This window comes from Notothenia coriiceps, unplaced genomic scaffold (genome assembly GCF_000735185.1).
Source record: "Notothenia coriiceps isolate Sejong01 unplaced genomic scaffold, NC01 NC01_scaffold00014293, whole genome shotgun sequence".
Lineage (NCBI taxonomy): Eukaryota > Metazoa > Chordata > Actinopteri > Perciformes > Nototheniidae > Notothenia > Notothenia coriiceps.
This window is the reverse complement of record NW_011346994.1, coordinates 50120-67445: the sequence shown is the minus strand read 5'-3', so window position 1 is coordinate 67445 and position 17326 is coordinate 50120. Positions and strand designations below refer to the sequence as shown.

Sequence of the window (17326 nt, the reverse complement as noted above, 5' to 3'; positions counted from 1 at the left end):
AGTGATTTTCTGGATTTTTTTTTTTTCATTTTGTCTCTCATAGTTGAGGTATACCTAGGATGAAAATTACAGGCCTCTCTCATCTTTTTAAGGGGGAGAACTTGCACAATTGGTGGCTGACTAAATACCTTTTTGCCCCACTGTATGTGGGGCACATGCCGTACCATGAGAAAAAGGATGTAAGGAGATCTTGTTAGCCCCAACTGACTTCATCGGGAGGACAATTGTATACATCATATACAAAGATTGACATCACAGCTGCCCGTCTATATTCAGTTTATAGCAGTTGCCATGGTAAAAAAGACAAACATGAACAATATGAACTTGAAGACTTCTAAAGAGACGCAGTTTTTTTCTAGGATAAATATTTTTGGAGCTGAGTGCATTTGAATACATACAATACTGTGATGCTAGGTAGCACATGGTTTACAAGAAGACTTACCACAAAACAGAATTTTATCTAACATTTCCAATGAAAACACAAGCTTTAATCCTCATTTGGTCTTTATCTGTTTAGAGTTGGATGAGCATTAGCTGAATGTGACAACAGAAAGATCTACAACATAAAGAACAGGTAACAGAAGTTTCATGTAAATGTTCAAGGCTTTTATTGGTTATACGTACATAGCTACAGTGTAGTTATGACGATGAAAACCTTAGGTCACAGGCTCCTCCTTAAATGTCTATAAATGATTGAGATTTTATATCTTAGTAAACGACATATAATTGGTCAATACAAGACATTTAAAGATGTCACCTTGAAAGTTTTCCCTATTTTCTGACATTTTATAAACCAAGCGATTAATCTTTGATAACTTAAGAATAATCCTTTTGTTGCAGCCCGACTCAACACAGGTAACATGTTTGCCTAATTTTAGCCCATGCATCTATAATCCATTACAGTGTGGATCTTCATCAGAGAATCCATCTGGCGTTTTGTGTCTTGCATGGAATCTAATTCAGGTCCATCACTGAGCCAAATACTGTGTGTCCAACATCAGATTAACATTGAGCTTAAAAGGCCCATCTATCAGATGCAAAGCATTATTTAAAAGTCAATAAACTAGACTTAAGATCACTAAAGGAGCAATATAAAATCATTTTATTGAATCACAGGCAGGCTTTCATTCAGTGTGCATGCATCATCCCTTAGAGCAGGGGTGTCAAACTCAAGGACCGGGGGNAGACTGAATCTGCAATAGGTAAGCAGCTCGGTGTGAAGAAATCAACTGTGGGGAGATTATCAGTGGTCTTGTATGTCTTCCATTTTCTAATAATTGCTCCCACAGTTGATTTCTTCACACCGAGCTGCTTACCTATTGCAGATTCAGTCTTCCCAGCCTAATGCAGGTCTACAATTTTGTTTCTGGTGTCCCTTGACAGCTCTTTGGTCTTGGCCATAGTGGAGTTTGGAGTGTGACTGTTTGAGGTTGTGGACAGGTGTCTTTTATACTGATAACGAGTTCAAACAGGTGCCATTAATACAGTTAACAAGTGGAGGACAGAGGAGGCTCTTAAAGAAGAAGTTGCAGGTCTGTGAGAGCCAGAAATCTTGTTTGTTTGTAGGTGACCAAATACTTATTTTCCACCATAATTTGCAAATAAAGTCTTTACAAATCAGACAATGTGATTTTCCGGATTTTTTTTTTCTCATTTTGTCTCTCATAGTTGAGGTATACCTAGGATGAAAATGACAGGCCTCATCTTTTTAAGTGGGAGAACTTGCACAATTGGTGGCTGACTAAATACTTTTTTGCCCCACTGTATGTCCCATATCAATCTTACATAATGTGCTGACTTAAGGCCTGCTCTCTGTCAAGGGAAGAGGGTAATGAAAAACATGGTATGGGTTTTTAGAAGAGGATAAGATTAGCGCTCAAAAGGTTAAATGACATCAGTGGTCATTACCCAGAGATGCAGAGGTTTTCTGACCAAAAGCTTTTACAGAAACCGGAGACACTTGATGCAGTTGGTTGCGGCTGTTTTCATCATCTCTCCAATCCATCTTCTGCGGTGAATGTAAAGCACAAGATTAAGGGAAAGTGGCTGTTACACATCATGTTGTCACACTTCAAAACATACCTACTGGATTAGGTTAATCCCTTTTAGGTCCAAGTCAAACATGTATTTGCTCACGTTGTGAATGGAAAGGCTTTGTGTTGACTCTCTCTGACCATCTCTAATCCCACACCAGAGTTATTTAGATCAACAAGATGAACTTTGTGCTGTACTAGTTGTCATAAAACCCTCCATTAATTGGGTGGGTGTACGGTACTGAGGTATGCATAACCAGCAGTGCAATAACCCAACCTTGTCCTTTGGTCTATGATAGACATTTTTCATCTTCATTTAAAGCATGCAGTCGTTGTTTATGCTGCCGTGATTTTACGTCCCCGATAACACTGACACGCCTCCAAAGTACTTCCTGTTCTCAGATATCTGATTGCAAGGAGACATTTCGCAACTGTGTTTGGCATTCACTAAAATCTCTTTGTTGATCATGTTTAATCTTTATCTGTGATGGTATTATGAGTTTATAGAAACTACAGTTCATGGCTTTTAAAGAGACGTTTAATGATCTCTCTTTTCCCCCTTCTTTGCAGTCTTTCCAATTTGGTATCACTAGAACTCAGAGAAAATCTGCTCACATTCCTACCAGAGTAAGTATTCAATCAACTGCACTTTCTACATAATCAGTTTTTATTATAATACGTTATCATACAGCAAATGCAAGACCCTTCATACCAGACTCTCAATCTACAACAAACAAAAGACAACATAATAACACCACTATATGCTGACACTTTAAAGTAACAATCATTTCAATAATAATCACATTATAGTCATCCAAAATATACTTTGTCTGCAAGTATTTATCCAATTTCTTTGGATTTGGATAGTTACATTTTTTTTAAGTAGTTCTATCTTGAATAAAACCTATTATTCAAACTATGCTTAATTTTCCTAATCACTGTGTATTCATTTCCACGTGTCATCCACAGGTCACTATCCATGCTCCATAGACTTGAAGAGCTGGACCTAGGAAATAATGAACTATACAATTTGGTAAGTTGTGTTTTTTTCTTTCTTCTGGATGCCAGGAAATGTGAGCCAAATAAACTTTTCCCATTTCCTTTTTTCTTGTCAAGTCAAAGTAGATTAGCATCCCTTGAGAACAGCTTTCACTTCTTATCACTCAGATGGGAGGACAGCCATCTGCGTTGAGCTTTGGCTCCTAGTTGTAATCACATATGCGCATCCGGACTCTCATGGTGAATGATTTACTCGCAGACAAAGCAAAGTTAGAGTGTCAAGAAATGAGTCTTTTTGTGTTTAATTGTATTTATAAGTTATCATGTGTACATTGCACTGCAGTTATTTACTTAGTTGGATGAGTTTTCTTCTGCTCTCGGTTTTGGGTATTGATATATTCTACAGTTCTAAAAGGTAGCTCCGAACTCTTTGAGGATTAGAAGTATATGGAGTAAAGGACCCTTTTTTACATTGACCGTTAGTGCGCATGCCTCCATTAGGCTGGACGTTGCTATGTGCCGACTACATTTTTGATTTCATTTAGAATTAAATGGAATAAGTTAATAAATAAATCAATGTTAAATGTAATTTCATTTAAGTTACAAATCAGCTCACTTATGTGATACATCAATGCTTTGCTGTGTGTTTTTCTTCTGTTATCCCGGCTCTCATTGTCTCTCCTTTCATTTTCTTCCTCCCACACAGCCAGAGTCAATAGGCTGTCTTGTGAGCCTCAAGGACTTGTGGCTGGATGGAAACCAGTTGGCTGAAATCCCCTCAGTGAGCTAATCAATTTCTCTCTTATATTTCATTATCTAATTTTCTCTGTATTGATCAGAGAACCACCATTTCATATAGTTATATTTATTGTATTTCGATATAATCAGAAAATACAATGTGCAACATTTGTCTTATCCACCCAAAGAAAAAACAAATGCTGTCTTGGTGTCATGTTGGCCAACACCCTGAAACAAAGTTCTGTAACTACGATATATTATGCAATATTAGTTAAAAAAAAAAATATATATTTTTTTTCTTTTAAAAGTATTTATTTTGATAATAGCATCAGTGTCGACACCACACCCAAGTCCTGAGATAAAGCTTGTGCTAATGCATAAACGTGATGGATTACTGCTTTTAGATTATATTTGCTTACAACCAGTCTCTGCTCTGAATTTTAGGAGATGGGCAGTATGAAAAGCATGTTGTGTCTGGATGTATCAGAAAATAAAATGGAGCGACTTCCAGAGGAGTTAGGAGGCCTGACGTCGCTCACTGACCTGCTGGTGTCTCAGAACCTCATCGATGCGCTGCCAGAAAGCATAGGTAGGCATGGCAACCATCCTAGCTTTTCTACGAATCTGTCATAAGAGCTTTTCTTGTGTATCGTCAGACTACCTTAGCTATTTTGTCCTCATTGGGTAATTTCACATATGCTAAATAATAGCTATTTCCTAAAGTTTCATTCAAAATGGCCTGTTGGCATGTTCATAATATAAAACCCATTGAACGTAATATGTTCAACGTGCCAAGCTTTGGTGTGAAAACAACCCACTTGAAGTAAATATTCAAGCTCACTAGTACTTTTGCTCACTACCACAGTAACTGCGTCATTAGTCTGCTAGACTGCCATGTTTGTTTGATTAATATATATCATTTTTTCTTTTCTCTCTGCAGGAAAGCTACGGAAACTGTCTATATTGAAAGCTGATCAGAATAGGCTAACGTATCTCCCAGAGAGCATCGGTAACTGTGAAAGCCTGACTGAACTCGTGCTCACAGAGAACCAGCTGCAGGTATGTTACAACTTCTTTAAACATGTAAAGAACATCTTTCAGTTATTTTACAGATTGTGGCTTATTGTAACTAACTTGAAAATAGCTGTAGGCAACACCAATTTCCAAACCTTAAAAATATCCTTGCATATCTGTCTAACTATTTTCATTTAACTATTACCAGGTACTTGGCACATAAATACAGTTAATATGAAAGCAGTACATTACATAAAGGTTTTGGTATAATGAAAGAATAAAGATCTTATCCTCATGACAAATTAAATCCAATTATTATAGATTTGTTTGTTTGTGCCTTTTACCTTCATCCAATGTGGTGAAAAATGCCGTTTGAGTCATTCAATGGCTAAAAAAAGCATTCAACAACCTGCCTTTTGTGCTATGTTTTTAAACCGTCTGGAGCTTAACACTGATATCTAAAACATCTGGAATATGACAATAAAATATACATTTCCCACAGAGATAGAAAGCCACATTCAGGGGATGCATACAGTATGTATGCTTTTCTGTTTTGTGTGTGAGTAAATGTAGCGTCTGTCTGAGAAAAACATCTCCTTTTGTGTCTGTGCATGAGAGCACTGCACTGTGCTGAATACACATGGATGATTTAATTGTGTATATTGTCTTTGGAACAATTGACACGTGGGACACACGGTTCAATAAATCAGTTACAAACCAGAAAAGGAAATACTCTTGTTGTGCCTTCCAGTGTTTTTAAAACTCACTACGTTGCTTTAATTGTTGACATTCCTTCATTACAGAGTTTGCCTAGGAGTATCGGGAAATTAAAGCGAGTTTCCAACTTCAACTGTGACAGAAACCAGCTAACGTCATTACCGAAAGAGGTAAGCTTCGCATATATCTTTTATTTCAAATGTTTTTTTTCATGTAGATCCATTGAGTGTTATAAGAAGCAATTCATGAAACTGACTATAAAACTCTAAAGGTGAAGTTGTACATTTACACAAAATATAACATTGTAGGTTTTGTTCCCTCAGGGGAATTACTTATGCAGGTGTTAGTGTAAAAATAACTGAAGATGTTGCTCTGCCAGCCTGTAGATGGCCCACATTGATACATTCTACATCTCCAGGTCTAAGCAGCAGCTGATTGTAATTTTAGGTCCAAAAGGGTCATGGTTTAGATTGACACATCTGACATACATATAACATTCAAAAGTTACAAGGCTATAATTTTCTCCTTCAATCAAATAAAAAAAGCTTTCAGTACACTGATGCAATGCTGTTAGACTGCATTTGTTGTTATGCAATTCTCTACTGCGATGGATTTTCATTGGCTCAAACCGTGTAAAGTTCCCTCACGTTTGGATCAACAACAATGCTCTTGCTTGTGGAGTTTACTGCTCGGCTCTCTGTTGGTTCAGCTCCGTCTGAGTGTCTCCATTGTGTTTGTACGTGACATTCTTTTCTAAACCTCTTGTCTGTTTAAGTTTACGCTTCCTCTGAAAGGCTTCTTCAGACGTCGTACAATGCCCCTGTGTCATAATGATGCAAAGACCGCGGGGTTGGGAGAAAAATAACAGCAGGCCTAGATCATGAATCCATGATGTCAGCGTTTTCTCAAACCAGCATTGAAATGACATCTCGAACAATCGCAGTGTAACCACGGCGACCAAGTATTGATTCTCTGAGCTACCTGACCATTGGTCCAGTTTTATGGATTCTATTGATTGTTGATTAGCGACTCATAACACTTTTTCCTAGCTGATTGTAGTCCGTGCTTACATGGACTTAACAAAGTGTGATTTATTTTGTTTTGCTCCTCACGCCTTGTTTACTGATGACTTGAGAGGTGTTAAGCAGCTATCAGATAAACCCGTGTAGATGATGAGCTTAATCTGATCATTCACAATACTTGTTTCCTGAGCAGATTAATGGATCACAACTGCAGCTGGCCCAACACATCTTCCGTTATGTGGCTGCTAGGACTAGTTGTTCCTAAAAAAGTGTTACCTACATGTTTGTCTACCTATACTATGTGTTTATCCTTCCAAGTACTCTAACTAACGTACAGCCGTATCATGGTGTCTCTTCTGTTTTGTAGATTGGGGGCTGCAGTGGTCTGAATGTCTTCTGTGTTCGAGAGAACAGACTGACGTGGATACCGTCAGAGCTGTCGCAGGCAACAGATCTGCACGTGCTCGATGTCTCTGGAAATAGGTACAACAAATCTGTATTTTATTTATTTTGAATATGTTTATTGTATCTTTGTAACTCTGGCACAACAACTTCCTTCGGGATAAATAAAGTCCTGTCTTATCTTATCTTATTTGAAGACTCACACACCTGCAAATAATGTTTTTATGTGTTCGAAAACATTTTCCTATATACAGATTAATTTACAGACTTTAGTTTTCCATGTCATTATACGTGATAAATGCTTGAGGAAATTCAGTTTTTATTTTTACCTTCTGATGCATATCTATGATCTTCATATTACTCACCATCAGTCAGGGGTTGTTTTGGCTTTGCTTCTCTGCCACTACCTGTTATGGTCCAAGCTTTTCTCTTCAGAGAAAGCAGCAGTGACGTCTTCTTCTTTAGTCTCACACAAACCTGTTCACCTCTCTGTGTCTGGAGAGCGTTTCCCTCCTACACATTGTCATAACAACTGCTAGCCTGCAGGTACCTTGTGCTCTCTTTATATCATACCAAGAAAGTGGATCACATCACTCCAGCTCTGAAGTCTCGACATTGGCTTCCTGTCTGTCAAATAACTGACACTAAAATACAAAAGCTTTTTATAGAGCATTGTATGGGTTAGTGCTATGTTATGATCCATTGAGACCCCTCAGGTTGCCTGGTACCAGTCTGATTTCTGTCCCAAGAGTTACATCTAAACCCAGGGAGCCAAAGTCAGTTTGTATTCTCCTTCAATCTGAAACAAACTCTGCTGAAACTCTCACTTTTTTCAAATCAATGCTGAAAGTCTGCTGCCTTTTTTATTTTGTTAAAATAATACTATTTCTAACATTCTTCCTTGTATCTTTATACCTGTCTTATTCTATTTTAGCTTGTTTAATTATGTTTTCTCTTTTTCTTACCTGATTTGATTTATATCCTGTTTGTTTTCAGGCTTGTTCACTTACCGCTGTCACTGACCACGCTTCGACTGAAGGCCTTATGGTTGTCTGAGAACCAGTCGCAGCCTCTCCTCACCTTCCAGACGGACCAGGACCCCGAGTCGGGCGAGAAGGTGCTCACCTGCGTGCTGCTGCCTCAGCAGCCGTGTGAACCAGACACTAAAGGTAATGTTTTTCCAAACTATCCTCAGGGGTTTCCAGTAACCCGCATGAGTCATGGGTGTTATCAGAAACAGGGAGTGTTCCACTGACTGAAACGACTGCACTACTTGTTTGTAGATCAGTGTCTCTTTGCTCCTTGAGTGTCTGGCTCCTCAAGTGGAACGTTTTGGTGCCTCAATGGTGACAGTCGAGTAACATTCCTCATCACTAGTCGCATCGTCTCCAAGTATTTAGTGCCCCGCGGTTTGGATGACATTATCACATGATATGCTCGGGGAAGCATAACGAGTCGAGGGTCCTCAGGATCCTTCCCTGCAGTGACTGTCGATTACGAGCTTCTGCTAGGGATCACGGCCTATAACAGACTCGCGTCCCTTGAGGCCCTCCTTGGTTATGTTTTTCAGAATTGCGCTGGATTGGACGGCTAAAGAGGCTTAGCAGCAGCTGGCCCGTTGCCATTAAAAGCTCGCCCACTGTGGGGTATAGAGATGGGGCTGAGGGTCGCCTCTAACTCTGCCTGATACAGAATTTGAATGTAGTTTATTTTCTTTGCTGTCATCCTTGCGCCTAACTATGCCTGGATTCAATCCTATTTTCCCTGCATGTTACTGTAGTTTGCATTCAACTAGATGTTCTTCTCCCCGGCAAAAAAAACATGCATTCTTTTATTTTGTGACGTGCCATCGCAGATTGAAGACTGGCGGAGGTCATATGTGTGAGGCTGAATCTGAGGTTGGGGGCAGGGAAGATTGTGTTGCTGTAAGCCTATGACTAATCCAGGATTTGAAACTGTGATCTGGCAGTTTCAGGCTCTCTCTTATGAGCACCGGGTTATATGACAGATTTCATTTCTTGAGTTGGCATGTTGCGGCCAAGCAATCATAACCATATTGATTTCCATCTGCTCCTATTCACTTCAGGTCACCCTCTGTAATTGTATCTGAGCATTTTGAAGTTTGCGTGAATTAAATTAACACAAATGGTGTTGTCTCTTTCCAAAACGACCACAGGCTCTGATAATCTCGCCCGCTGTGGAGCCCTGGAGAGCCTGGTGAACGACGTGGCAGACGACACCTGGGACAACAAAGCCATGAACAGGATCAGTGCCATTCACTTTCTGGATGATGATGAGGACGAGGATGACGAGAAGGTAAGACCAACATGCCAAAGGGCAAAATTCACAGAAATCTATCCAGAGATCTATCAATCTAGCTTCAGGATTGTAGGAAACAGTATTTCGATCTCTCTGTCTGTACACACAAACATTCAGCCCAGCTGAGGTTGGCTATCAATGGACAGCAGCTTGTTTTGTGTCTAGATGGGGTTTTAGCATTTATTTACCAACAACATACCTAAACTGTACAAACACGGCAGTGCCATTTCCGCATTTTCTTCCCATTTTCCAGTTGTCTTCTGCTGTACTTTCCAATACAGGCAAAAAAGTAAATGAATCTTCATATGTATTATTGACATGTGAGATTCCTCAATACTCTGGAATACCTAGATTATACTACTTGAATCAGGTCATTCTGTGGGAATCATAAATGAGTAAATGGAAACTGTTTTATTGGAAATGCTTATTATAGTTTGGAGATGTATCAGTCTGGACCCCACGTCTCTTTTTGTACTGGAAACAGCTTACTGCCTACAACAGATATGAACAATTCCTCTTTTTTTCTACAGAATGCACCACTAAATTGAATCTGTTTCCTTCACACAGGGAACACTACTGCGACGGGCCACGCCTCACCCCGGCGAGCTGAAGACGATGAAGAAAGCGGCGGAGAACCTCCGCAAAGACCTGAACGCTGCCAAAGGCCTGGACTCCAACAAAAACGAGGTCAATAACGCTGCAGACAGAGTGACCACATCTGTGTGAACTTTACCTCACAAATGTTTTGTACCTCCTGTGTCTCGCCATGTCGTCCCGCACAACCCCCGCAGACCCTTTTTTTTTTTTTATACCTTGCGACCCCCGGTGTGGCCTACCCCTCCTCTGATTAAACCCCGGGACACCTGTAAGTGTACTGCCTGTACTCCATTGCCAGTCCTACGTAAAACGTGTCCGTCTGCCAGGGCCGCTGTGCCTTCCTCTTTGTAATTAATGTCAGCAGCAATAATCTGCACAGAGATGCTCCTTTTAAAATATTTTAAAGATGTATTACTTTTCTAATACCTCTTTTTAAAAATACACATTAGGTAGTTGCACTATTATAAGTCTTTATAACACGGTCAAACCTTCATAAATGTCTTATATATTTGTTCTTTATCTATTTTTAAAACACTGGGTGAATTCTTTTTACATTTCGGGCAAACATAAAAGCAGGAGTTTTTGGACCTACTGATTAAGGATTCTTGTATAGTCTCTTGTGAATATTGATACTTTTATACTTTTTGGCAGCTCAGATGTAAATAAATATGTATAGCACATTTATGAATCAGATGCAGATTTTTAAGTTGGTACTTTTTTCCTTTTTTTTTAAATCAACGAAATGATAAAACACAGTCACTGATGTCTTATTCAATCCATACAGTTGTCATTGGGTGAGTGGAAGGCCTTGCAAACTCTTTGTTGATCTGTAAAACATCTAGACCTATTTTTGGATAACTAGATTTAATTAAGTTTGGATTTAAGTACTGCACATCAACCATTAATTACTCGCCTGCAACCTAATAAAGCAGAAGTAACGATGCTGTCTTATTTATATGTGCTGAGCTTCACATCTTTGCAATGTTTTTCAAATAGATGCCAAAAATGGTTGTATATTATTTTAAAAAAAAGGTTTGTCTTTCCTTTTTAACTAAGAGTACTGTATATAATAATCATCTTAGGTTTTTGGTGAAAATGAGGTTCGTACCACAAGGATGGCATCCTTTTAAAAATGCGGTTGTTAGAAGTTGAACTTAAATGCACTTCTCAGTGCTTCTCAAATTATTTACATGGTACACGATCATTTGTATTATTTTTGTTTTTAAATTGAGTGCAAAAAGTGGACCAGAGAAATTGGTTCAAGTGTTGGCTTTTATGTTTTTAATTATGTTCTGATCAAACTGCACAAAACGGATCTCAAACGGACACTGTGCCTGGAGATTTGGATGACTTTTTTTTTTAACCACTGATCAATAAAATGAGTGCAACACTAAACAGTATGTTTCTTATTCCTTTTCAATGATTGAGTTTAGAGACAATCTGATTTACAATAATATAAGGTACATCTGGTGTGGTCTTTCTTTTAACCTATAACCAAAAATACCTTAAAGTGGTTTTCTTTGAGGAAACAAATCAGATATTCCAGTTCCTGACCTCCCTCCATTGCTTCTGTCTGTCCAGCAGTGCACGGTGTTTCTGCAAAGCTCTGCCAGCATGTATTTGACTTGTCTACCCTGCACGTGCTGCATGTTGTACTGACACTGGGAGAGTAAAGACTGAATGTATATATACACCTATGTATACAGTATTATGATGTTTGTTGCATATGCACTTTCATTTAAATCTCATTGTACATTTCTGTTTGAAAATGAAAAATGTGGTGTTTGAGTTATCAGTTAGGTTAAAAAAACAGATAATCTCTCTTTCTCTGCCTCCTAAAGAAGCAACAAAAGAAACACGTTGTCAAAAGGGCAGAGAAAAAGACAAATTAAGCTTTTGATATCAATCTTCCAGCTTGACTGCTTTTAAGCTCTTCAAAAACAATTGTACCAGTAAGACTATTGGATTTGCACTCTGCGCCCCCTGGTGCAACAATATAAGCTTGCATGTTGAAAATTAAGCCGGATTTTACTATTGTTTTTGTCTCAAATAATAAATATAAATGCTGCCCTTCTAGAAAGCATGAGCATTTTTCTAGAGTCAGCTTGGATATGATGTACTATCTGACTTTTATTATGATCGGACTTCACATGACCAGTTTACGCATCATTATGATGGACGTGGCTTTATCAAAGTATTCATCCAACACTGTCACTTCTTATTTCCGTCAATATATTACATTAAAATTACATTTTCAGCAAAGGCCGGCGTCTCCTGACTATCTCCAGGAGTGTCAAAAGCCTCACACTAACCCGCTCCCCAGCTCCGGTAGGCAGCACTGGGCCATGATCTCAGGCTTTGATCAGGGGGAGAACAAACAGCGTCAGCAGACTAGGAACCTGGTGAGCGCTGGAGTGTGTGCTCGCTCCTCCAGCGCAGAGAAGGATGCAGAGGACACAGAACAACATGAGGAGATCTTTTTTCCACTCCAGGTATCTTCTTATCAGCCACTTCCACTGCTGATGATCATCAACTGTTGTCGTGCTGCAGAATTACACTTAGTCTAGATGTGTCATTATTTTAATATATATATTCTTTTTTAATGAAATGCAAACTCACAACACTGTCATCTGTTCAGAGCAGACAAAGGCATCAATGTACAATGTTAATATACATGTATAACACAGGTGTCCAAACTACGGCCCGGGGGCCAAATGGGGCCCGTGGACTATTTTGAATTGGCCCTCAGCAAATTCAAAAAGTATAATGTAATACAGCCCAGAAATGAAACTTGTGCTTGTCTTATATTGTAGTTCTTAAATATAAATGTAAAAAGATATTACAGTAGTGTTCGTGTGTTAATAAGACCACTTTTCAAATAAATTCAGTCTATTAAAGTTGGAAACATTTTCTAACATATCTTAGCATAAAAGCCCAATGACTTATTTACATAACAAGCTTGAAATACACCCTTCCTATTTCTCCTTTATTATAATCAATCTAAGGCTTCTGTTTTAAGGGATGAGCTGCCAACACTCACACGATTAATTTACATTTCCATTGATTTTGCTGATTTATAACTGAATTTATGAGGCAATATACCTCTAGTGAGTGACCCAGCCCTTCGTATATTTCTCTGTATGTGGCCCTCGGTGAAAAAAGTTTGGGCACCCCTGATCTATAAACTCTTAGAAATCAGTTGAATAAGTACAGTTCAATACAAATTGGGGACCTTAAGTCAAGGCTGCATCTTTTAATCCCTTATATTAATTTAATGCCTTCGTGAATTCAAAGTGAAACATCCACGGCTGTGTTGGATTATTGTTTATCCCCAGGATGCTGCAGGCCAGCTGCCAGCAGAGAGCGATGCCATACCACGGCGGTTTTGCCCTCAGAGGGTCGAAACCCGAGACGGGAGGAAGTGTCAGCATCAAAGAGCTCTTAATGCAGGGTCTGGTCAACATGGAGACCCCAGCCCCGACCTAAAGACCTCCTCCATCACAGGGAAGTCTTCTTCAGTGACGGAGACGACCCTTCCTCAGGAATCATTGGCCTCTGAAGTGCCATTAAGAGTAACTGCACGCTGTGTCTTCTTCAGTGTTTATCCATCTCTTTGGGGCTGCATTAGATGGGGCTGCTGGAGACTCTATTGATTGTGGCAAATTGTTGCTAATGTAATTTTTGTTAGAGTTGCCTCACCCAGGCTTATTATGTAAATAGATTATAGCTTTTCATTTCCAATTTCCTCCAAGTTACAGATCAAAGTGTCCAGCCAGAGTGGTGGTTTGGGAATCAGCATTGCTGGTGGAATAGGCTCGATGCCTTACAAAGACCACGATGAGGTAAGAAGATCTCTTGCAACATGTGTGATCATTGGCTGAAGGTAATGAGAAGAAACCTTGAGCAATTGAACAATATACTGTTTTGACACATACAGTACATCACATAGCCATAAGATAGCCTGTTCAATAAATTCTATCTTTCAACTATTTCCAACTTTATAAAAAGATGGTCAAACATGTCGTCAAGCCTATACAATGTATTATGTAACTTCTAAATAATAAACTCTAAAGGCCATTCATACTCAAAGGCCTTTAATTTTCCTACAACTCTTGGACTACAGTATATGCCATAAATGACCTTCCCTCTCCATCAAAATATGCACATTACTTGTATTTCATAACATATTTAAAAAAGAACACCGGTACTATAGTAAATGTGTTTAGTATTTGTGTTTATGTGTGTAATTTCTAATTTACCCCTTTCTTCGTGCTAAACCAAACAAAATGTCTACAATACATATTCAAATTCACAAACACACATTTGTTTTTAGATCATTATTTCAACCCATTCACTCTCTAACATGTCTATTTCCCTTCAGGGTATTTTTATTTCCAGAGTAAATAAAGGGGGGGCGTCAGAAAAGGCTGGGGTCCATGTTGGAGATAGATTGCTGGAGGTAGGCTGGGAATACTTTTAAAAAAAATATTTGTAAACTCATGTTTGTGATTTCCTATCCACTACAAAGTGTGTGAAATTACTTTTTACTTGCTGCGAGAATATCATTATGAAACCTCCCACTGGTGTTTCTCTTATGACCAATGGAGGGCATCATAGGACCAGCAGAGGCTGACAGACACTCTGGGGCTTCCGCAACCCCAATATGAGACTTAAAAATAAAAAAACAAGCAAATGAAAATATTAAAAAAAATTTTTTAGATTCAGACATTGGCAGAGAAAGTTATTCTTATCAGTGTCTTCATTGGGAATTGAAATCTTTGTGAGGCAAATTTGTGCTAAGTTACATTGAGATTTATGAATGAAATTACCTTGACTTGAACAGCCATGCTATTTGGAGATGCTGTGTGTGAGTGCGTGATTTAATGTCTCACCTCTAACTCCTGATCCTACTTTCACTGACCCCTGAAAGCTTAATGTGACCACTGCCTTCCAGGTCAATGGCCTCAATATGCAGCTGGTGACCCACCATGGGGCAGTCACTGCCCTCAGGAATGCTGGGAGCTGCATCAAGATGAAAGTGCTCAGAGAGAGGCTGCTACCTCGAGAGTTGTGTGACCCGGGGGAGCACAAGGATCTTTGGGACGTGACAAGCCGACAGCCGGTCAGCCAAGAAGGCGGGAGCCAGAGAGGAAAACAGCCAAAGATGGAGAACACAGATTTCTGTTGGTCTAAGAAGATTGAGAAGAGTGTCTGCAACGGCAATGGCATTGTGAGTGCTGTTCTCCAATCCCAGCACAAACTGAATATTTTTTTTAAAGGTTGTTTCAAAATGAACATCAAGCAAGATGTGTGGACTTTTTTCAGATAACTTAGATTTGAGTCACACATGGAAGGCTTAATGACCTAAAAATACGTTGACCTAAACCTTTACACTTAAAAAATAATTGATACCTTTCCCCAAGTTAAAAGTTAACTTGGGACTTGTTTTGACACGTTCTTGAGTTGAAAATTGCATGTCCTGGCTTGAGACCCGACTTGGGTTTTGATTTGGGATTTGAGCACTTGCAGTACAATGACTTGTACCCACATCTGCCTCAAGTCAAATGGGAATTACGCCTTCAAAAGCAATCCTTCTTTTACCCTTCTTTTCTCTTTGTCTCTCTGTGTTTCAGTCTGATTTGTATAGCGAGCTGAGCAGGGACTTTTCTGAACCGAAGGCGCAGACATTGATGAAAAATGATTCACATCAGGGAGGGAAACACACAATGACAGTAAGCACATTCATTCCTCAGTAAAGATACCACTCTTAATAAAATGTTACACTGAAATCACCTAATTTTATCCTCTCCCTCAGTAAAAAGACATTAAATTGTTTCTGGATAATATCAGCAATTGATTTTTCTGACATTTCAGCACTGTATCAAATCACTTGCTTATTTTCCTCCCGAATCCTGTTTCCTTCTCTGACAATTATCTGACAGATCCCTCGGATTATTCTCACTCATCCCTCTACCTCGGATGAAGATGTGGAGCTTTTGACACAGATCCCCAGCAGAGAGACGTTACATGACTCTGAAATTCATGACACACACTCACACTGTTTTGACAGCGCTTTCTACCTACCTTGACCAGTGAGTAGGGGGACATAAATGAAGGACATAGACTGTTATAACCCGGCTCTTTTCTTTTGTAATGTTACTTTCCAAACTGCTGGAATGATTTACTTGCATAATTTAGTGATATTAGAGTTTATTTTTATTACTAAAACCACAGAGTTTTCCCTGTACAACTCAATAGAACAGAGACTGGAGATCATGATAAGAATGCCCAAATGAATTACTGTAGGCTACATGTCGTAATATGAAATACAATCAATTAAACAATTAATGCTGCTGGCTACCTCTACTTCTCACCACTGTGCTATAAATAATGGATGTGCTAGCTGAAATAGTGTCACCGCCCATGACAGTGTGAAGCACTCAGCTTTTATAGTGTGTGTACTGAGATAAAATGCCACACTGCGGAACAGATTGCACAGCATGCTGTCCGCTTCCTGCAGAGTCCTGATGCAGAATTAATTTAACAGAGGGTGACCTGACTTAATTTAATTGAATTCCCTCGCACAACAACCAGATTGATGGGATTACACACTCTGCCTTTTGAAAAGAGAAACAGAACATCTTGCTTATCATTACCTGCTTTGTGTTGTTTCACAGCTCTTTCATTCTCACAGCAAAACAGTTTATAGTTCTGTGTTCACTTTCTCAATAAAGCACAAATATGTTGTTCCTCGAGGCCTTTCTTTTTTTTCAGCTGCATAACAATCAAATCCACGCTGTCATGCATTCCCATACAAAAAAATTTACGGCAATTTATTTTTACTCTTGCCAAAACAATCATTTCGATCAATTCCTACTGACAGTGTGACAGGAAGGTGTTTGTTTGGCAGATATTTTGAGGTTGTAATTTGCAGTGTTGTTGCACAGGATTGCACCATATTGTGTGTTAAATGTTCCTGTTATTTTGTCCTCCCCCTGCGGTCTTGCTCTGACCAAATACACCAGCACTGATATGACTACTTGTTTGATCAGTGAAGCTCTGCGGAGATGACTGTCTGCTGGGTGATAATAACCCGGGGACACAACGTGTTGGAAAGCACATCCAGCGTGCGAGAATCAATCCAGAGTCAATTACTGGCTGCCCCGGTTCATATTGTGAGACTTGAGTGTTTGTCTGTCTCAAGAGGCATTCATGTAGAGTCAGTGGGAGGAACTGAGGAGAATGAGAGAGGATTTCGATGACTGTAATAAAACTGGGCCTACCTCTAGGAACATTGGTTTTACATCCAGTGTTTGTTTTCTTCTGCTCAAAAACGTTGCGAATAATATTTCCATGTGATATGGCACACATTTTCGTTATTCCATAATTATTCATAATAATTACTGATTCATATTGAATTGTAAATTATTAGGAAATGATTGCAGTGTTTGCAGACACACATGCTACATAAGTGATCTAGGAGTA

General features: G+C 39.1%; 1 protein-coding gene across 1 annotated transcript in view; it reads left to right on the top strand.

The window, feature by feature from the left end:
* Positions 1 to 11238, top strand: part of lrrc1 (leucine rich repeat containing 1) — a 22409-nt gene extending 11171 nt beyond the window's left edge. The window contains exons 5-14 of the mRNA XM_010774616.1: positions 2604 to 2660; positions 3003 to 3066; positions 3739 to 3813; positions 4215 to 4359; positions 4711 to 4829; positions 5588 to 5671; positions 6891 to 7006; positions 7922 to 8094; positions 9102 to 9241; positions 9812 to 11238. Coding sequence (XP_010772918.1) covers positions 2604 to 2660; positions 3003 to 3066; positions 3739 to 3813; positions 4215 to 4359; positions 4711 to 4829; positions 5588 to 5671; positions 6891 to 7006; positions 7922 to 8094; positions 9102 to 9241; positions 9812 to 9970 — 1132 coding nt within the window. The 3' untranslated portion in view covers positions 9971 to 11238. The remainder of the gene's footprint in view (positions 1 to 2603; positions 2661 to 3002; positions 3067 to 3738; positions 3814 to 4214; positions 4360 to 4710; positions 4830 to 5587; positions 5672 to 6890; positions 7007 to 7921; positions 8095 to 9101; positions 9242 to 9811) is intronic.
* The last annotated feature ends 6088 nt before the right edge of the window (positions 11239 to 17326 follow it).